We start from the raw sequence: 22,426 nt of genomic DNA on the forward strand, positions 1-22,426 counted from the left end.
CCCTGAGGATGTTGGCACTGATTACAGGCCAGACCCCATTCAATGCTCTATGTCAGCGGTCCCCCACCTTTCTGGCACCAGGGGCCAGTTTTGTGGAAGACAATTTTCCCACAGACCAGGGGGTGTCGGGGCAGGGGGGGGTGGTGGTGATAGTCTCGGGATGACTCAAGCGCATTACATTCACTGTGCATTTTATTTCTATTATTATTACATCAGTTCCACCTCAGCTCATCAGGCATCAGATCCTGGAGACTGGGGACCCTTGCTCTACGTGAATCACTTCAGGCCCCCAGAGGGCTCACTGAATAGGTGCGCTGGCTGACTCTCAGGCACAGATGAGACTCTGAGGCACCAAGAAGTTCAAGAGCTTACTCAAGGTCACACAGCTGGGGCGCTGGAGCCAGCATACGAGCCTGGTGCCCAGCTCCACAAACACCTTCCTCTGGCTTCCCATGGGGCCCTTCCTGGGTAGGGGTGGAGATGAGGGGACACAGAGTAGCAGTCAGTTTGGGGCAACTGTGAGAAGTTACACCCTGCCAAGCTGCGGAGCTTGTAAGTGTGACCTGACTGTCCTGCACGTACTTTGGATGAAGTATGTACCCTTACTAAACAAAACAGAACCCCAGAAGATTTCCTGTAGAAATCCAAATTTCCACTCTTTTTTAAAAAGAAAAGCCACATTTTGCACCATTTGGCCTATATTCCCACATAGCAACAATCAAAGGGAGCTAATTAGCTATTGCCCCCGTCCACCTGAGCATGAACTAAGATTAAGCTATAAACCCAATGGAATATGGGGTAGGGAGCTGGTTATGGGGAGAGAAGGAAGAAAAAAACCAATCAGAAGAGCTATGTGGTAACTGTATCAAAGAGATTAACTTAATGAAATGTGGTGCAAAACTCTTATCAGGGCGGGTGTGATAATCATATCTTCCCTGTTTAAATAACACTTCATATGTGCGCTCATGCACTTAGTCACTCAGTCGTGTCTCACTCGGACTCTTGCGACCCCATAGACTGTAGCCTGCCAGGCTCCTCTGTCCATGGGATTCTCCAGGAGAGAATACCAGCATGGGTTGCCATTTCCTTCTCCAGGGGATCTTCCCAACCCAGGGATTGAACCCAAGGCTCTTGCATTGCAGTCGGACTCTTTAAACACTGAGCTACAAGGGAAGCCCCAAAGAACACTGCCTCCAGGCACTTTTCTAAAAGCTTCACAAATGTCATCATTTAGTACCTACAACTGTTTCCTCTCAACAAGGAAGTGGAAGCACAGAGCAATAGAGTAACTTGCCAAGGTCACACAGGCGGTATGTGGCAGCATTTAAACCAGACAATGAATGTGGCCTAAGTTGTTTTCTTCTTTTAATTTTATCATTATTTTTTTTTGGCTGTGCTGCACGGCACGTGGGTCTTAGTTCCTTGACCAGGGATCAAACCCACAGCCCCTGCATTGGAAGTGCAAAGTCTTAACCACTGGGACTACCAGGCAAGTCCCAGAGCTGAAGTATTAAAAAGGTAAACCAGAACCGCTCTTTGGTTAGCAAGGCTTGAAGACACATGCTTCAAAGCAAGGTCCCAGGGCCTTCTGTACAGAACTTAATCTGCGTGGGTAGATAGGGTGTGAAGAAGAGACTGTGCAATCACATAAACTCAACGAACACCGGGCTTAAAGAAGTTAAGCAAGTTTAACTCAGGTTTCTCAGAGCTAAAGCTTTTAAAAAGGAGATAATGAAATCTGAGTCTGTTCAGGATTTATAGAAGCTTCCTTTTCACTGGTTTTTGTTTTGTTTTGAGGACCATCGCTACAGGACTCTGATGGCTCAGCAGTTAAGAATCCACCTGCAGTGCAGGAGACCCGGGTTCAATCCTTGGATCAGGAAGATCCCCTGGAGGAGAGCATGGCAACCCACTCCAGTATTCCTGCCTGGAGAATCCCATGGACAGAGGAGCCTGGCAGGCTACAGTCCATGGGGTCACATAGAGTCGGACACGACTGAAGCAAATCAGCAGCAGCAACAGCAGCTATAGGACCAGCGTTTTGGGACACCGCCATCCTACCACTGTCCTCTTATCTCTACTCCCAATTCTTCTTCTTTTTTTTAATATACCTGCTATGTTTTAATTTATTCTTGGCTGCCCTGGGTCTTGTGTTGCTTTGTGCGGGCTTTCTCTAGCTGTGACAAGTGGGGGCTACTCTCTAGTTGAGATGCGCGGGCTTCTCATTGCCATGGCTTCTGTTTTGAGGAGCACAGGCTCAGCAGCTGTAGCTTAGTTGCTCTGCAACATGGGGAATCTCTCCTGATGATGGATCGAACTCGTGTCCGCTGCACTGGCAGGCGGTTTCCTATCCACTGTCCCACCAGGGAAGTCCCATCTCCCGGTTCTCAGTTCCATTTCCCCGAGGCACTGAACTGAGGATATTGTGTGGTGCACCTATCTCCCCTCCTCTATGGGGCAGAGAGCTCTGCAAGGTCATGAGACCTGTTCAAGGAATCAAAAAACACTTAGCTGGACCATCACGGTACTACTCTATGTTCGTGTATTCTTGAAACTACATAAAGAAAGTTTTTTTAAAAAATGAATAAAAAGCAAAAATAAAACACCTTGAGGGCTTCCCAGGCGGCTCAGGGGTAAAGAATCCACCTGTCATTGCAGGAAACACGGGTTCCATCCCTGATCCGAGAAGATTCCCACATGCCGTGGAGCAACTAAGCCACAACTACTGAGCCCACGCGCTGCAGCTGCTGAAGCCCTCGCACCCTAGCGCAACAAGAGGAGCCCCCGCAGTGAGAAGCCCGCACACCACCACTAGAGGAAAAGCCCTTCAGTACTGAAGACCCAGGACAGCCAAAAATAATCATTTTTAACCCCCTCCCCCCCAAAAAAGCAAAATACTTCAAGGACCTGCCCTACCCTGAGGGTGATGATGAGCACCTGCCCAGAAACAAATGAGCAGGGTCCTCACCTTCTTGGAGGGGTCCTCAGCATGCTGGGGGCTGCCGTAAAGCAGAGCTGGTTAAGAGAAAGCCTGCAGGGGTGGGAGGAACTATTTTCAGATGTTGTAGTGGAACGGACTTCCCTGGTGGCTCAGACGGTAAAGCGTCTGTCTACAATGTGGGAGACCTGGGTTCGATCCCTGGGTTGGGAAGATCCCCTGGGGAAGGAAATGGCAATCCACTCCAGTACTATTGCCTGGAAAATCCCATGGACAGAGGAGCCTGGTAGGCTACAGTCCATGGGGTCACAGAGAGTTGGACACAACTGAGCGATGCTGGGAAGTAGCATTGTGTGAGTTCTAGAACTAGTTCTAGTGGAACGGAGAGCAGCCACGAAGAAACAGACTAAGGAACGGCTTCATGGAACAGGCGTGTTGAAGACTGGAAACCAGTATTTGCTAAGACCTGTATGTGCCACACCTTTACAATTACCTTCTTAACTTAGCCACACAGCAATCCCGAATCATCCCCCCAACGCCTCTTTTTCATGGCCACATCAGGCAGCATGTGGGATCTTAGTTCCCTGAACAGGTATCGAACCTATTGCCCCCTTGCAGTATGGAGTCTTAGCCACTGGGCCGGCAGGGAAGTCCCTCAGAATCATCTCCTTTCTACAGCTCAGGAAAATGAAGTACAGAGAGGCGAAACGACTCACCCCAGTCATACAGATCCACCAGGAGCTAACTCTAAGGCCTGTGGAAGTGGAGCTCAGCCCTGGAGGATGGGCAAGATACATGACACGCTCCCTTCCCTTTCATTTATTCGGAAAAAAAGATACACACACGTCCAGTTCACAGTTACACAAAGTGGATCCTACGGTAAGCATCTGCCACAACTTGCCCCTTCTTGGATCCCACATGAACCCTTTCTACATCGACATCTCAAGATCCACCTTGTTCTTCTACTCAGTGTTCTATTACACGGTCATGCCATGAGGACACAACACAGTCCCCTCCCATCCAGTGTTGGGTGTTTCCATGTCTTGCCATCACCACATGGCAGCAAGTATCCTCCAAGTACACATACTTTTAAACAGTTCTGCACGCACATCCACCAAGTAAATTAGCAGAAACTGAGCTGCTAGTTCACAGGAGAGGTACATTTTACACCTGGACAAACAGTGCTATTTGGAGGTGACAGGAATCTGAAGGAGAAAGGCAATCAACCTAAGGGGAAAGGGTAGTGTGACAGGCTTACTGGAAGGAAGAACCGAGGGTGGCCACACCTCACAGCGTGTGGGATCTTAGTTTCCCATCTAAGGACGGAAGCTGTGTCTCCTGCAGTGGTAGCATAGATTCTGAACCACTGGACCACCAGGGAAGTCCAAGGACTGAGGATTTAAGTGTAGGAATTACCGCTGCTGCAGGAAGCCTTAATGACCAAATTTTACTTTATATACACACAGCAGAGGTCAAGGTCTGACACTCAGCTGCTGACGAACTGATGGGTGACAAGCTGTTGTTTCCTTGATTTCATCATTAGTGGGTGGGCCTTCTTTAAGACAGGATTCTCTAAGCTGGACTCCAGGGGCTGAGGTCTGGCCAGTCCCACCCAGCAGGAGTGGGAGAGCTCAGAGGGCTTCTAACATGCACCACAGGCTGGACTTCTGCTCCCAGGCACTTTCATATATATCAGGTCATATTAACATATCCAGAGGCTTTCCTCTACAATCCCTGTCCACACAGGACTTCTCACCAGCTCCCCGCCAGCTCTGAGCCTAGGTTATGTCCTCTCCCTCCCCGCCCCCCCATTTCGCTCAGCGAAACTCCTTCTCATCCCTTAAGGAGCAGTTCATCTTCTCTAGACGCCATCTCAACTAATCCAGGCAGTACTCGTACTCTGAAGAGGGACACAAAGCCTTGCTCTGGCCTCAATCTGGGGATGAATTTGTCTCTTGCAACTGGACTTGAGCTTCTAGAGAGGAGGGGCCCACCTGGCCCTTGCGGTAACCAAGCAGGTAACGCATGCTTATTGACGAAACCAGCCACTTGCCAAGAGGCCCACATGGTTTCCCAGAGATGCCCTCCCTGGGACCCCAGCCCAGCAGGGGCCAGTCCCGGGCCTACCTCGGAGGAGAACATGGCCGCACAGGTCCCGATGCACCAGCAGACCACGGGCTTGGTGATGCGGCCCTCCGTGACGCCCCGGCAGATCTTATACTCCTCCGTGCCCCCTATCTGCCAGGCGACAAGAAAAAGCCCCTGAGCCAGTGGAATCCATGCTGAGCTTCTCCCAGAGCAGCAGGAAAATCTGTCCTGAGTCAGGCAGGAGCCCAGAGTTCCAACTTGAAGAGGAGGGAACAGGGGCTTTGGTCAAATAACAGCGTGAAAGATGGAGATGAGAGATGCCACAAAGTATTCTCAAACGATGATGGGTATCCTCGGAGAGTTCCTAGAACTCCCCCTTCCTGATCTAAGGGTATGAGATAATTTAGGCCCAGATCTGATCAGGGGCACACATCAGAGAGGTTCTTTGACTCCAGCTATCCACTCCACCCACCAGGGACAGACTGGGGCCAGCCAGGGACCGTCACTTTCAGTTATACATAAACAAAATGCATGACTTTCTTAAAAACCAAAATCCCATGACTTTTATAAAAAGAAAAAAAAGAAAAAACAAAACCAAACAAACTTACCTCTCCGAGAACCACAATCATCTTGACTCCTGGAGTGTCCTGATAACGTAACACGTGATCCATAAACGTTGAGCCGGGGTACCTGGTGAGAGCAGGAGGTGCAGTGAGGTGAGGTGTGAGTATAGGTGTGGGAAACACACGTGTACTAAGAACACAGTGGAGTTTTTTGTGGGTGTGGATGCTCAGTGAGGGTCTGGAGATGCCTCAGGAGTAATGGGGAGGGGGGAGGGAGTAAATGGAACACAAGGGAAGGGGAAGAAGAGGAATTAATCAGCGCAGAGACGTTCCCACAGCAGTGAGAGACACCTGGAGGGTGCACACGGCAGGTAATTTTAAAATATGTCCACGGGGACTTCCCTGGCGGTCTAGTGGTTAAGACTCTGTGCTTCCACTTCAGGGAACACAGATGTGATCCCTGGTTGAGGAACTAAGATTCCACATGCTGTTCAGCATGACCAAAATAAATAAATAAATACAATATGTCCATACATTCCTTTAAAAAGGTGGAAATTCATGCCTCTCTTTCTGCATTTGGGTCATTCAACACTCTCCCCTGACTAACTCATTTTGGGGGAAGGCAGCCAAGAGTAGTGGCTGGGGGAAGGATTCTCAGCCGTCAGGGCAGAAGCCCATCTGCCGGGCACCTGCAGCCTGCCCATATCTGACCACCTCAACAGAGACCTCCCCTGCACTTGCCAGAACCTCCCAACCAAGCCCTGACTCCTAAAGCACAGGAACCATGAGGATACACGTTTATCACTGCAGTCACTTTGTTTTGGGGTAGTGATTTTTAAGAAACACAGCAATAGATAATGAATACTGTATGCCAAGCTGCATCCCAGGCTATTGCTAGGTCTATGTACAGGCCAAAATATTTTAATTTTCTACTGTCACATGAGTTTGCAGAAGGACTTAAGGCCAAGTAGGCTTCAGATCTTCAAGGTCCTTTTGATATACTCAGGAGCATTAAATCCCAAGAGGACAATATAACTGGTAGCACCGCCCAGACCTGTCTGACTTGGAGCCTTCTGTCAAGGAGTACCAAGGGACTAGGGGTCCTAAGACCACCTCCCCAGAGACCTCAGCGGAAGTCCCTTCTCACTCAGGTGTTCCATTCGGAATGATCTGAGAGGCCCAGGAGGGTTGACAAGGTGACTCAGTCTTAACAGCTTTTGGTTTCTAGGCCAAACAATAGCTGCAGTAATAACAGTAAACAGTAATAGCAAACATTTATCATGGTAACAAGTACCAGGCATTGCTCTAAGACATTACTCAATTGATGACCTACTGATTATTGTTCCTACTAACAGAAAATAATAAGAACACAATTTGAGACATAGTAAGAAAAAAAAAAAAATATATATATATATATATGTCTCTGCTTCCAGTTCCTGGCACAGAGCTCTGAGAACCCTCACTATCTGAGTGACAAGGGTACTGAGAGCATCTTTTGTTTTGCTATTTGGTCTTTGGCACTGGTTCCTGACCCAGCACGCATAAAACCTTTGTCATTTTCTGAGTCACGGGGGTGGATAGCAGTGTGTTTTGTCTTCATGAGGCAACTCTTGGCAGGCTGGTACAATGTGCTCAACGGAGAAGGCACAGACGCTCCATGCACTCTCCATGCCATGACCCATCACCCTCTTCCACCTCGTTCCATACTTTTGTAATAACCCAGGAAGCCTGTGAGTAAATTTTTCCTGAGTTCTGCAAGCCTTTCTAGCAAATTATTAAACCTGAGGAGGGAGTCATAGGACCACCCTTCCGATCCCCCACTGATTTATAGCCAGTGTTCAGAAGTACCAGAGGCTGGTACTTTGCAGAGTCCTAGGGGACCAAGCCCCAAACCTATGGGATCCGATGCTATGATGCTATTTCCAGATAGACAATGTCCAGAATTTAATCGAACTGTAGGACCCTGAGTGGGGGTATCTGCAGAGATCAGAAAACTGCTCAGTGCTAGAAAATTACCCTCATATTTGTTAATGAATAAAAGAACAGTTTTCTCTTTCCCTCTTTTTTTATTTTGGCTGCCCTGCATCGCTTGTGGGATTTTAGTTCCAGGGACTGAACTGGGCCCTTGGCAGTGAAAGCTTAGAATCCTAACCACTGGACCACCAGGGAAGTCCCCTCCCTTTCACACTTATTAACTGCAATTAACACCAAGTATTTACTAAGCATCAAGCCCTGTATTAGTCTCATTTAATCCTCTAAACCCTGGAGAAGGAAATGGCAACTCACTTCAGTATTCTTGCCTGGAGAATCCCCATGGACAGAGGAGCCTGGCGGGCTACAGTCCACGGGGTCACAAGACTCGGACATGACTTAGAGACTAAACCACCGCCACCACCAATACTCCAAATAGCCCCAGTGGGGAATATTACTCTACTCATTTGCTCTACAAGGTTGATAGAGGTCTAGGGAGGGCTGGTAACCTCCCCAGGATTGCAGCAGCCACCGCATCCCCGAACCCTGCTACCCCAAACACAGAAACTAGGATTTGAACCCCTTGGGCCCGATTTCGGAATAGACCCTGCTAAGCACTGCCCTCTGCTGTCTTCCTCTGGCTACAAATCAAGACAACAGAATTACACCCGAAACCCAAAACCCTTTTGAAACATCTTTTTAGGGAAATTGGGATGGTCATGTACACACATCTATGTCTAAAATGGATAACCAACAAGAACCTACTGTATAGCACATGAACTCTGCTCAATGTTATATGGCAGCCTAGATGGGAGAGGAGTCTAGGGGAGAATGGATACATGAATATGTATGGCTGAGTTCCTTTGATGTTCACCTGAAACTATCACAACATTGTTAACTAGATATGAAAGTGGAAGTATTACTTGCTCAGTCATGTCCAACTCTTTGTGACCCCATGGACTGTAGCCTGCCAGGTTCTTCTGTCTATGGAATTCTCCAGGTGAGAATACTGGAGTGGATATCCATTCTCTTTTCCAGGTGAGCTTCCCAAATCAGAGATAGAACGTGGGTCTCTGGCACTGCAGGCAGATTCTTTACCATTTGAGCCACCATTGGCTATAACCCAATACAAAATACAAAGTTTAAAAAGGTCACCTGTCCCCACCAATGGCCACGCCCTCGTAGACGCCATCCGTGGTTCGAGAGATGATATTGTTGAGCTCGTTGGACATGCCTCCCGAACGCGAGACGTAGGCCACACTGCCTGGGCGGTACAGCTTAGAGGCCAGGATGTTGTCCAGCATTCCGCCAGTGTTCCCGATCTTAAAGCACCCGGGCTTGATGCCACCAACCTGCCAGGGTAGAAACTTCGGTCAGGGAGGAGGGCAGGCTGAGTGACCACAGAGCTCTGCCGAGTCAGAGCCCAGGATCACCCACCCAGCCCACCCTGGCCAGCACCTGCACCTGTGGTTTCCTGCTGAGGAAGATTCTTTTCCCCCTCAAGAGACATTGCACAGGAAAAAGGAGCCATGAGGTGGCTTATAATTGCAGATACAGATGTGCACACTCAGGGTTAAATAACCTCTTTTGCTCCAAAATGACAATGTCATCCAGTAAAGGTGTCTAATGCAAGCGAGTACTCTGCTCAAGATCACCCTCCACCCCCGAGAAGAAAGGTCCCTGGCTTAGCTCAAAAATCTTAGCTTCAACCAAATTTTTAGTATAACAATTAAGTAAAAACAACCAACAACAAAAAACATTCACAGGGCCATTTTTTGTTATACCAGGAAGCTTTGTGCCAAGAATAAGGCCCGTAGGTAGATTTCTCTTTGGTTCACAGTTGCAGAAATGAATAATCAAAGACCATGCTGTGGTTGTATGAGGATGGACAAACACTTAAAAAAAGCTTGTTAGTCCCTTGAAACTATAAAGGGGATATGGTCTGGGGCGACAGCCCTTTAAAAAATTAACTGGAAACGGACAGGGAATTCGCTGGTGGTCCAGTGGTTAGAACACAGCGCTTCCACTGCTGGGGCCTGGGTACAATCGCTTATTGGGAAAGTAGGCTTTTGCAGGTTGCAGGAGCCGTCAGAACAAGCAAGCAAAAACTGGCAATGGACAGACTGACTTTCAGCAGGTACTCTCAATCTTTTCAAACCAGACGGGAGACAGAAGAGGCAACGATGAGCTTTCTGAGAGCCTGGAAGCAGAAGGGACACTCACGGTGGCAGGTCCAATGATGGTCACTCCCTTCTGCTCCGCCTTCTTGATCAGCTTCCTCGTGAGGGCCTCAGGGATGCCTTCGGCTATGATGGCGATGGTCCGTATCTAGAGCATGAGGGGCAGTTATCATTTCACCACGTGAGACAACGAGGCTGCAACCTTTCCTGAACCCACCTCCCAGACCTCTCCCAGGAGCAAACATGACAATATGCACCTCCTTCGTCCCACCAGCCTCTGGTCGTCCAACCCTCCCCCAAAAGAGAGGCACCTGAAACTGCTCTCCAGTGGTTACCACCACAGTGAGTCCATAACCAAGCGGAAGCAAAGGTTCCAGAAAACTTGCTGTACTCAAAGCTGTTATATTCTTGCCCATCCAAAAACTGACATGACTCAGCCCCATCTGTCCAGGTGCCTGATTATAAACCAGCTATAGGAATAAGCCGCATGATAGAAACAAGCTGTTTCCACACTTGGACCAGAGAGTAGGCTAAGGGAAAAGCCAGAGCAGGTGGGGATGAGTGAGAAAGATCCCACACAAACCTTTTCTATAAAGTGTAAGACAGTGTTTGAGGGTTTGTTAGTCATACGGTCTCTGGGGGTAACTAGTACATTTTGCCTTCGAAGCATAAAAGCTGCCATGGACAATGTGTAAATGAATGAGCTTGTCTGTATTTCAATAAAACTTTGTTTACAACAACAGGCAGGGGGCTGGGTTTGGCCCTTTGGGCTGTAGTTCACCAATCTGTACTCCAGACTAGAAAAGCTGCTCATTTTTAACAGATATGTTTTGTGTTTTTTTTTTCGCTTCACCTAGATATCAAAACAAGTTTTTTGCTTTCCAGTCATAAAGTGAAACAAGTCAGTTCTGTATCAGACAATAATTTTAAACAGAAAAATGACTATCTTAATCTGTAAGAGCTCTTACAAATCAATAACAAAAAAGGTAAACACCTCAATAGAAGAAGGGAGGCCACATCATAGAATGCAAATGGCCAACACATATTTTCAAAAGCTCATTTTAGTTAATAATCAAAGCTATGCAAATTAAATAGCATGTCCATCATTCTATCACGTATATATGTTCTTTAAATCCAAGCATTCAGTGTTGGCCAGGGAGGCCTGGCATGCTGTAGTCCACGGGGTCACAGAGTCGGACACGACTTAGCAACTGAACAACATCAACAATGTTGGCAAGCAGGATGGATCAAAGGCTTTCAAAGCTGCACATTCTGGTGTAGCAGTGTGACTTCTAGACATTTACGTGTCTGGAAGCAATGAAAGATATATGCTCATCCCCAGACTTGAAAAAGCAAAAATGGTAAATACTGATGTGGAAAGCATCACTGACAGAGATGGATTATAAAACAGTTACGTTATTCCATTTGTTCAAATCCAGAAAAAGGTATGGATAAGGATGTACACAGAGTCAGCAACCGTGTTTCTGGGAAATTAATCTTGAGATATTTATCCTCTTCTTACTTATCAGCATTTTTTTCGACAACAAATGTGTAACAATCTTACAATAAAAATAATGCTTTTGATCCTGTTTTCAAAACCAGTCTCAGCACGGAGAGCACCTGGTGGGTACGGATGATCCTGCGCTCTGGCAGCCTAGGTGAGCAGCCCGCCTACCCTCAGAGACCGCATCACCTCCTGAAGATCAAGTCTCCCACCACTTTCATCCAAATCACTGGCCAGTCCCGAGACCCAAGGCCTTTGTCTCCGGTGGACACCATTCAGGACTCGCCCGGCCTCCCACCCCCAGGGCGCAGTGAGCTACCTGAGTGTAATTCATGGTCTCCATGGTGCTGTCATAGGCTGAGCGCAGGGAGGCGAAGTTGATTAGCACGTCTACCTCCGGGTGCTTCTTCATGGCATCAGCCATGTTCTTGAAGACTGGGATCAGGATCTCCTTGTGACCCCAGTAAAACTTCTGTTTGTGGTCCCCGCTGTGAGAAAGGCAGAGGAGGGCTAAGGACATGGTCAACCTCCCGGGCTCAGGAGGAGCTTCACCCAGAGGGTAAAAAGGCAGGGTCGCCATCTTCAAAGAGTTTCGTTTATGGGAAAGAGATCCCCCAGAAACATCAACCACCCCCATCTGAGATGGGCAGACGCCTCCCCAGCAAGGGGGGATAAGCCAAGGCCCCCCAGCTGTGTTGCTGTCAGAGGAGATGCGATGAGGACCTCCCACTCAGTGGTCGCATCCAGTCTCCCTGCCCTGAGTGACTCACGTGAACGGGTAGACCATGGCAGCCACCGAGGGCTCGTCACGGGAGCAGACGTAGTCGAAGTCCAGCATGCCCTGCACAGCCCGGGTCTGCATGCCCCACACAATGGCCTTGGTGTGGCGGCTGAAGAGGGTGGCGCTCTTTCCTGGTGGGCAGAGACACAGCGAGTGCACCCAGTACACACACCCCTAGGGGCTCCCTGCCAGACCCCTCCTCGCCCCAGGTCCTGGGAGAGTGAGTCATCAAAACTGCAAAGGAAGGCAAGAGGACGGAACTCGGACAACCTGAGGGACAACGCGCCTGGATTTGTTCTGCAAAGAGGTAGCAGAGAGTGAGAAAAGAGCGGAGAAGTCTTGCCTGGCTGGCAAAGAGCTCAACAGTGAATGGACAGCAGAATTCCTACAGGAAAGGTGTATATATGCAAATGAGGGCTTGATCAGTTTTTTTTCTGGCTGTGCTAGGTCTTCATTGCTGAGTGCTAGCTTTCTCTAGTTGCAGGAGCTACTCTCGGTTGTGGTGCATGGGCTTCTCATTGTGATGGTTTCCCTTATCGTGGGACACAGGCTCTAGGGCACAGGCTCAGCAGTTGCCATGCGTGGGCTGAGCTGCCTCGTGGCATGTAGAATCTTAGTTCTTGGCCCAGGGATCCCCTGCATTGGCAGGCAGATTCTTAACCACTGGACCATCAGGGAAGTCCTGATCAATTATTTTTAAAGTCATCTGAAAAAAAAAAAGTTAAGTTCTCCCAGTCAGAATGACTGAAAGATATGTTTTTTTCTAACTTTGGTGTAGGGGCAGGGGAGGTGGGGGTGGCAGGAGGCTCGTCCATGCTGCTCAGCATGAAGGATCTTAGTTCCTTGTCCAAGTATTGAATCTGTGCTCCCTGCAGTGGAAGCATGGAGTCTTAACCACAGAACCACCAGGGAAGTCCTGCGGACTTTTTATTTTTTAATTGAAGCACAGCTGATTTACAATGCTGTATTAATTTCTGCTGTATAGCAAAGTGACACAAATACACACACACACACACACACACACACACAAGTACATATATATCTCACAGGACACTAAATATAGTTCCCTGTGCTATACAGTAGGACCTTGTTGTTCACGATAAGACTTCAAACAGATGCCCAACAATCCTTACCACCTGTGAACTTGGACATAAGCCAGCTCATGTCAGGATTTAAACCTCTTGATTCTAGGTCAGTGCAGGTGCAAGAAAGAGGTTTGTTGTAGGCTTATCTCATCGACCTTCCACCCGATCTTCTCCCCACAGCCTCCTCCCAGCTGGCTCTTTCCTGCTCCTAGAGGGGTCACCAGAGGCCAGGAAAGGGCAGAGGGGATTGGGAGCTGGCAGTCACCTAGAGCTGACCCTCCTGCTCTCAGCTGCGGGAAAGTAGCCCTCAGGGGAGGTCCTCAGCTCTCCCTCAAGAAACATAATTCAGAAAGCTCAGGGGGCATTTAGTATTAATTAACCTGCTGTACTATCACTGGCTTGGCTAACCAAGTTCAAGGTCTGATTAAATTAAGAGGGAGCTTCCCTAGTGGTTCAGTGGTTAAGAATCCGCCTTGCAATGCAGGGGACACAGGTTCGATCCCTGGTCAGGGAACTAAGATCCCACATGCAGAGGAGCAATAAGCCCGAACGCCACACCAGGGCCCGTGCGCCACAAGATACCGCCTGTCACAAGGAAGACCCCAGGTGCCACAACTGGGACCTGATGCAGCCAAATAATTTTTTTTTAATGAAATTTAGAGATCACTTTCCCCAGGCATGGAGGATTCACATCCCCTGCAGGCTCGCCTCTTCCATCACAGCCATAAGCTTCTCATGACAGAAGGCTCCTGATGGTGCCAACACCCAGGATTTACTGTGCCCTGGATCCATCTGGGTTCAGTGAGACATGAGAGATCACAGAACAACTGAGGCCACCTCGTCCAGTTCCCTCACTTTCCAATTCCTGCAAACTGAAGCCCAGAGATGCCAAATGATGGAAACTGTAGGTCATCTAGCATCAAAGTCAGGATTACACAAATACTACCTTGAGATGCAGCTCAACTGTGCAAGTGAGGAGGGACATAAGCTAGCACTGCCCCACCCAGCTCCCCATTCCCAGGGATCCCAGGACAAGGTCTGGAATCTGTACCAACCCATGTGCACTCCTAGCTTGAAAAGGGCAGAACTGGAGCACTCAGCACACAGAGAAGACAAGCTGAAGGTGGCGATCCCCAGCCTGCTGGAAGCACAGAGGCCCCAGAGAGAACCTGTGATTTGGGTCTAAGCCCCCACGAGGCTCCTCCACTGGCTCCGCTGTCCTGGGCCAATCTGCCCCCACCTCCTGCCCTCCTTTCCCACATAGCTCAGGACTGACAATAAGACCAAACCCATTTCTCCCTCCACCCCCACCCCTATCCTGGCCAAGAGTGCTCTCATTGAGTCTATTCAGGGCTCAGCCTCAGGTCTGGTTTTGTACGTAAACAACAAATGGTGCCAGAGGCTGGGAGGAAGGGCTACTTGACCTCACCTAGTTACCCCTTTCCTCCTCTTAGCAAGGAGTCACAGGTCATCCTTAAGAGACTACCATTCCCCGGATTTTTCACAGCTGTGAATATCAAAAAGTTAAATGGAAGACCTGACACTTTGAACTGATGCATCTATCCACCTCAGTGAACCTAGTCACATCTGCACGGGAGCGTGAGCACACACAGATCATATCCCTGCTAAACAGTGACCTTACACACACACAAAGCCCAGTCCAGATCAACTGTGCACCCTTCCGGGTCTCTCTCTCCTTCTCCATCCTGTCTTCCTCCCAAACCCCAGAGAAATCTGAACTTGTCCCAGGTGCTGGGAGCTCTGGGATGCAGTCGGCAGTGGTGAGACTGAGGTGGGAAAAGAAAATGAAGCCGTCATGGGATGCAGAGAATCGGGTGGTCAGTGGCTCCCCTCCTGGCCCGCTGGCTCCGCCAAGCCCTCTTCAGTTTCCACGGCCTCCTCCTGGGCTCCACTCCCCTCTCTGAGGCCGTGGGCCTGGCTCCTGCCCCTCCTGCACTGTCCACTCCCTCCCATGTATGAGCTGGTGACAACCCCCATGGCAAGGAAAGCAGGGGCGTGAAATAAAGCAGGGGTGGGAAGGGATGGGGCGAAGACCAGGACTTGGGGCAGGCTACACCGAGGCAGGGACAGAAAAGATACCAGACAACACCGCAACCCACCAGGGACAGGGAGACAGAAGCACAGAGTAAAGACTGTAACCCACTAGAAAGCCACACGCGGAGCTGGGGGCATCCTACCTTGCAGGGGTCTTGGACTTGGGACTGAATCTGTCAAAGAAAATGACCAAGGCGACTGAGTGACCCGTTGATGGCTGGAGGCTTTGGAGGGAGAGGGTGGGAACAGGAAGGGATTGGTGGATGAGCCTCGCCGGGCTGCCACCCTCACCGTCTCTCATCTGTTCATGACAGGGGCCCGGTCAACGGGAGAGCCCCGACCAGCAGAGTGGAGCCAAGAAGGGGCGGAGGGCCAGCGGGCGCAGAGAGAGGAGCGAAAGCACCGAGGCTCAGAGGGTGCACCAGATACCAAAGGCCGAGGGCCTCTGGATGGACAGCTGGCCCAGGCCCGCCCTCCTAATCCTGTTTTGTCCCCGGGAAGCAGGGGACATCAATGAGATGATGAAGCTGAGAAGATGGACCTGACACTGTGCTGGGAACAAAGCAGCCGTTTTGAGGACTTCCAATTGGGAGCGCCTGGAGCCAGTGCCACTATTTCATAAAACGTCAAGCACACTCTGTCCATCCCAGGAGGAGACCCAGTGGTAACTGACATGGGCCACCTAGTTCTGATGGCAAGGGCTGGCTGGCAGGGATCAGGTCTCTGATGAATCAGAGGAGGGAGAGACGAGCGGGCAAACCAGACGGGAGGGCAGATGACGTGTGCCCTTGCGGTGTGCTCCCAGGAAGGTGAGACCCAGGATGGTGGAGGCGGGCACAAGAGTCTTCTGCCATCCTGGGCTTTGGGTTTTGGGCTCCTGCCGTCCGCTCATGGGGAGGGCCTGCGGGACCTTCCCCTGACCTGGTACTCCTATGACTTTGACTCCTCCGCAGCCCACCAGCCCAGATCACACACCCCGTGGGAGGGGGCAGAGAAGACAACTGAGGAGAGGAGTGACCCCGCTCGCAGAGCAGGCTCCGCCCACCACATCTTTGTGTCCCATTTCCATCCCATGTGCCACGCCCACAGCGAAGCCCAAACTGCTTCCGTCCACCTCTGCTGGCCCAGCGGGGTCTCAGAAAGGAACAGAGGGTTCTAAAACCGCTCTGGAGTTACCTTGGGGCATGGCAGGCTTGGCCTTCTTGGCAGGGGCCACCTCATCAGTTCTGGACTCAGAAAAAGATGCTGTCCTGCTGGGGACCGGAGTCTGGGGGGACAACAGGGAGAGAGTAAGGGTCATAGAGAATAGCTGGGAAAAAAGCCAATGGTCCTTAAGGCTCCAGAGAACTCAGGTAATAACTACACACAGCTTTGTTCTCCACAAGATGCTTTCAAAAGTACTATGCTAATTACCCTCTGAGATAGGAATCAGTAATGTCCCCAAGCTATAGACAAGCAAACTGAGGTTCTTGGTGATAACTGCTGAGGTCCCTCCCTCCGCAGGATTTGAACTCGGGTCTGATTTTAAAATCCCCTATCTTTCCACACCACCACCTTGACTAGGGCAGGAAAAAACCCAGCAGAGATACAGAAACTAACCACATACAGCCTTCTCCCTGTACCTCCCCAAGGTCCCCAAAAGCAAAAGGTGGGGACTGGGCCCCGGATGGGATGGGGTATGAGGGGCGACAAAGATGACTCTGCAGGCTTTGCAGCAGAGGAAGGCTGGCACCTACTGAAGTGCTCCCGCTGGCGTTGAGGAGGAAGTTGGCGGTGTGGGCCGCTGTGGGCGGCTGATTGGGGATGGGCCGATGGCCCAGGGCCATGCCCACGATGGCCGTCATGTGAGTCTCGGTGCCGAAGACGTGAATGGGGATCCCGGTGGTCTTCCCTGTGAGGAAGGAAAAGCACCCATCACTTGAGTCTCCTAAGAAGCGCCCGTGGCCGCAGGACTCTGCCAAGGACCCTTCTGAGCCCTGGCCGTGTCTGGCACTTTCTGTGCAAGCCCAATTATCCCAGGACAAGTTGGTGGTCATTTTCTCCACCACTAAACAAATCTCTGTAAAGATTACCTGCCAGCAAGAGCATGAAGCAGCTTTATGGCCACCCTCCACTGACCACATTATCGTGAGAGCCTGCCCTCCCCCTTCTCCGCCTGTCACCTGTGGCCACCGCACCACAACCCCCCAGGCCTGGCCTCTGTTCCCGAACACCTGGGCTCCTCTCCTCTCCCCAGGGCTCTGCCCTGCTCCTTCCTCCACATGGAGCTGTCACCTGGCTGCCACTCAACTCAGCTCAAGTGTCACCTTCTGAGTAAGGCCCTCCCTGATCTGACAGCCGTGCCCCTCCACGCTGCCCTGCCTGGAGATCCCCGGCAGACAGCATCTTGTTCCAGCCGCTGTTTACTTGTCTTAATATCCCCAGAGTTTAAGGCCCCAGGAGTGACTGGGTGGCATTCACTAAGCTGTGAGCCCACAGCAGGTCTTCAGTTTTAGGTGAGAATTAGGACTTGATGCCACTCCAAGTGATCCAGGTGGCTGCAATATTTGCCATGGATCCCAGATTGGGGAAAATGGGAAGGCGGAAAGGTCCAGTCTCTCAGTCAGAGGGCCTGCTCACTGAGCAGGAGCGTCTCACATCACCTCCCCTCTGTCTTGTCACCTGCCCCCAACCCCCGCCCTATCCCCCTCCACCCCCACCCCCCGACCCCTCACAGAACTGCTCTTGGCACCAGGGCTGCGCTTCACTCAAGACCAAAGCCCGCTGGTTTGATCAGGTCAGTTCAGAGAGACCTAATCATAGTCCTCACTGATGAGACGTGGAACCCCAGTTCTTGAAAGCCCTGAGTCTGAGGTCTCTGGAGCCTGCAGGAGGCGCCCAAAATGGAGAAGGAAGAAAGGAAACCAAAATGGACCCATGCCCTCCCTTCCCTCAGCTCAGCGAGGGGGCAACTCCTTCCTGTTTTACCAACTATTGGACCCCTACCTCCATCCAGGCCTGGACACTGACCCGTCTCCCTCCCCTCGCCCCTCAGTCTGGGGCCCCTGCTCTGTCCTGGAGCTGCCACAGCCTCCTGGGTGGTCTCCTTGCTTCAAGCTGGCTGCCCTGGAGGCCCTATCTCCACCTGGCAGCCTAAATAGCCCTCAACCCTAAGTCAAATGGTGTCGCACCTCTGCTCAAGTCTTCCAGCAGCTGCCAGGGTCACGGCCAAGCGCCCACGGGACCTGTACTAGCCCTGCACGGCTTCTCCCTCAGCCTCTCTGCCTCCAACCTCTGCCCCAGGCCCCTCAGTTGGCCCCACCTCAGGCCCTCGGGACCTGCCCTTTCATCTGCAGACAGCCACCACCAACTGCTCCCTCTCCTCCTCAGATTTCTGCTCAAATGCCACCTTTTTGGCCAAATGCTCTCTGACTGCCTCATTTAAAACAGCCCCGTCCCTTCCCACAGAGGCCATCCCTTCCCCAACTGGTCCTGCCACGTGCCTGAGGCTGCAGCCACTCAGCTGTCACGTGTGGCTGTGACCCCAGTGCTCAGCACAGCGCCGGGCATGGAGCAGGCCTTCCACACACAATTGCTGAATGAACAGCTGAATAAACTGCTTTCCTGCCCACCCTGAATTTAGGTTTCGGTCAGGTGCCGTGTGTCAGAGGGCAGAGAAATGCAGCGGAAGCCAGCTGTAGCTCCGGGGAGTGAGGTGGGTGGTGGGAGGAGCATGGAGACAATTAGAAGACTGACCTGCTCAGGAAATCCCGAGGAGGGACAGAAAACATCCTCCCATCTTACCGACTTCTCCCATGACCCGTAAGCCCTCCTGATAGTTGGGGCCACCTCTTCGGACAAAGATCGTGACCTCGTGCTCCTTCAGGGGACCCTGGTAATCTCGAATTGCTCTCACGATGCCCTAGAAGGACCAAGGAGCAACACTCAAGTGCTTAGAAAGAAGGCAGCAAGAAAGCAAGCACTTACAGCCATGGGGAACAAATGTCCCAGGGCTGCCGGGAGTTTCCTGGTGGTCCAGTTGTTGGGACTCAGCGCTTCCACTGCCAGGGCCCCAGGTTCAGTCCCCGGTCAGGGAACTGAGACTCCATTAGCTGTGCTATGCAACCCTAAACAAAACAAAAAAACCCAGGGCTGCTTCTCATGAAGCACAGAAAGACCCCAGCAGTCAAGAATTCCATGAGTAAACTGGACTACTGCAAGCAACCCAAAGGCCCAGGACTGGTGACCACTGGTGATGGTGCTGAGGTGAGAACATGGGGCACCCAGGGTGACACCCCTCAGAGCATGGGGTATCGGGCCTCCAATGTTGCTGTTGTTCGGTCACTAAGTCGTGTCCAACTCTGTGATCCCATGAGCTGCAGCACGCCAAGCTTCCCAGTCCTTCACTATCTCTGGGAATTTGCTCAAACTCATGTCCGCTGAGTCAGTGATGCTATTACCATCTCACCCTCTACCGCCCCCTTCTCCTGCCCTCAATCTTTCCCAGCATCAGGGATGAGTCGGCTCTTTGCATCAGGTGACCAGAGTATTGCCAGTGTTGAGTACTGGTTCTCAGATGCCAGTGGGGCTTTGCTGGTCTCTCACCCCATCTACAGCTGTTGTTTTCTTACTGTAATTTTGGGGGAAGCTCTACACCAAGATCCTATGCAAGAGCTGTTGGGGTTATCAGGGCAAAGTCTATTTCACTGGCAAAGTTCTACAAAACCTTCTCCAAGTGACCTGGGAACAGCTGTTGCAACGGGCACCTGTGGGCACATGCCCAGGTGTGGACCGGTTTTGTCTGGGCAGACGAAGGGAGAGTCTAAGTTCCATCATTCGTGGCATTTCATGGCGAAGCTCTACACACGGCGCCTGCTCCAGACATAATCGCCCTTATCACTGGCACTGCCTTTATGACAGGACTGCTTAGAAGTTAAAACAAAGCTGCCAAGATCCAGCTGTGTCAGATTTATTTGTTGAATCAGGTCCAATTAGGGACCTGTTTCAGGTAAGACTGACAAGGCCTTGTCCTCTACTCCTTGATAGCTCAGATTTCCAAGACTGACATTCATTTAGGCATTCTTCTTTTTTTAAGTAACATACACTTCTGATTTTTTTTTTTGCTTTGCCAGGTCTTAGTTGAGGCACAAAGGATCTTTGATCTTCATTATTGCAGCATGGGGGATCTAGTTCCCCAACCAGGGATCGATCCCGGGCTCCTTGCATTGGGAGGATGTAGTCATAAGCCACTGGACTGCCAGGGAAGTTTCAATCTACGTGTTATTCTCCAAGTTTATATGGAACTACCAGATGGCCGACGTCCTTTTGAACAGCTGCCCTGAACATCTGACAGTATGGGATAATAAGTGGCCTCCTGAGGCAACCACCTTGAAGGGGAGGAGTCTGGAGACATGTGAGCTCTCATTCTTCTTACTGGCAGTCACACTTTCTTTAAACTGGTGCCCACAGCCTTGACCTATGTACAGAGACCCAGGACGACTGGCCTCTGACTAGATAAGCAGAAGCCCTGCACCCCAGGGCGTCAAACACTTCGTCATGCCAACCGTTTGGAGAAGGGGCAGATGACTGGCAGAAAAAACACCAGGAGGTACAGAGAACCCAGTCTTACAACGGATGTTGGAAATGGGATCAATCAAGCCAGTTCTTTACGAACTGAAACAGGAAAGGCAGAAATTCACCTTCACATTTGTAGATGGGAGAATCACGGCTCAGAGAGGGTCAGCTGCTTGTCCAGAGAGACACACAGCTTCAGAGAGATCCATCCCAGGGTCTTCTGCATCCCTAGGTCAAGACCGCCCCCACCCTGGCCTAGGTAACTCTTGGGGATCTTTTTCTGTCCCAACTCTTCTTATAGAAACTTCCCTTCCCTGCTTCCCCCCAACCCGCCACGTTCCCCTGCAGCTGGTTACCTTGAATGTGGCAGCCACGTTGGTGAAGTTTGCAATGCTGCCTCCGATGATGAGGATCTTGCCTGGATTTGGAGCAAGAGAGAAGTCAAAAAAGGGTTAGAAAGGTAGACCTGGGCATCGTATCAGAAATCCAACTGAGAACCCCCAATTGTTAGGAGATACCAGTGCAGAGGTGGGGAGCAAGCTGGTCTCTCTTGACTTACTTTCATCAGCTCAACCCTCACCTACGCCACCGAGCAGGTGGTTAATCCAAACCCACAGAATCTCTGGATCGTTCCTACCTGGCATCAAGAAACCCAGCATGGTTTCTGGACACCCCTGGTGGGACTCTCTGTCTGGCTCATGGGAAGGGGAATCAGTATCTGTAGTCCCAAAACACAGCACAGGTGGTAAAGGGAAGTTGGGAACCACACAGCCTGAAGAGTAAACGTGTAAGCAGGCCACAAAGAACTGAATTTATAGCAGTCAGCAAAAGCATGCCGCCGCCACTACCTCCGCTGCTGCCTCCCTTGCACCTGCTCATAGGACTTCACGTATCCACCCCTTCCTCACCTGCTTGGAGCCCCCGGAATGACAGGTGCTGTCACTGCCTGCTGCAAAGTCAGGGCAACCTCGGTCCAGAAGTTAAACGGTGAGCCCCAGGTTGCAAAGGACTGGGACAACCTCGTGCCTCCCAGCCCAGCCAAAGCTCTTCCCACCCCAGGACACTGGGCCGGGCCAAGGAAGAGCTCGTGTGTCTCACCATCTGGGTGCTTCTCGCGGGTCATAAGGGAGAGGATCGTCTTGGCATAGTCATAGGTCTGTTGCTCGCTGGGGGCGCCCGAGTACTCCCCGTAGTTCGCCAGCTCGTTGACACCCCCCAGGTCGCAGATGGTGTCACTGCCAGGGAGATAGGTTAAGTCAGTGCTGGCAAAAGGCAGCAGCCTGGTGCCTGGGGTGCCACACAGAAACCCCTGAAGCCTTGAGACCAGGCCACCTCTGGAAGCGACCTCTCAGCCCTCAGACCCTCAAGCCCCTCACCAGTCATACTTGAAGGTTAACTGTGCTGCACCAGACCCTCCTAGGGGAGCACCCTGCCAGCCCTATGTGACATCTCTATGAAGTGTGAAAATATAACTATTGCTGTTGTTTAGGCACTAAGTCGTGTCCGACTCTTTGCAACCTCATGGACTGTAGCCCACCAGGCTCCTCTGCGCACAGGATTTTCCAGCCAAGAATACTGGAGTGGGTATCCGTTTCGTGCTCCACGGGATGTTTCCTGACCCAGGGATCAAACCCGACTCCGGCACTGCAGGCAGATTCTTCACAGATGAGCCACCAGGGAAGCCTATGACTATTGATACAGGCACTAA

At 51.0% G+C, this 22,426-nt stretch overlaps 1 protein-coding gene across 2 annotated transcripts in view; it reads right to left on the bottom strand.

The window, feature by feature from the left end:
* ACLY (ATP citrate lyase) overlaps positions 1–22,426 on the bottom strand; it is a 42,555-nt gene that overhangs the window by 8,558 nt on the left and 11,571 nt on the right. The window contains exons 9-20 of one of the 2 annotated variants that reach the window (XM_052658844.1): positions 21,817–21,953; positions 21,075–21,136; positions 18,949–19,066; positions 16,902–17,056; positions 16,342–16,432; positions 15,309–15,338; positions 12,015–12,156; positions 11,564–11,732; positions 9,784–9,888; positions 8,716–8,912; positions 5,635–5,716; positions 5,066–5,176 (exon numbers count right to left, since the gene is read on the bottom strand). In XM_052658844.1, the coding sequence (XP_052514804.1) occupies positions 5,066–5,176; positions 5,635–5,716; positions 8,716–8,912; positions 9,784–9,888; positions 11,564–11,732; positions 12,015–12,156; positions 15,309–15,338; positions 16,342–16,432; positions 16,902–17,056; positions 18,949–19,066; positions 21,075–21,136; positions 21,817–21,953 (1,399 nt within the window). The remainder of the gene's footprint in view (positions 1–5,065; positions 5,177–5,634; positions 5,717–8,715; positions 8,913–9,783; positions 9,889–11,563; positions 11,733–12,014; positions 12,157–15,308; positions 15,339–16,341; positions 16,433–16,901; positions 17,057–18,948; positions 19,067–21,074; positions 21,137–21,816; positions 21,954–22,426) is intronic. The other variant, XM_052658845.1, reaches the window with a different exon arrangement.

Source organism: Budorcas taxicolor, chromosome 19 (assembly GCF_023091745.1).
Source record: "Budorcas taxicolor isolate Tak-1 chromosome 19, Takin1.1, whole genome shotgun sequence".
In the NCBI taxonomy this organism is placed as follows: domain Eukaryota; kingdom Metazoa; phylum Chordata; class Mammalia; order Artiodactyla; family Bovidae; genus Budorcas; species Budorcas taxicolor.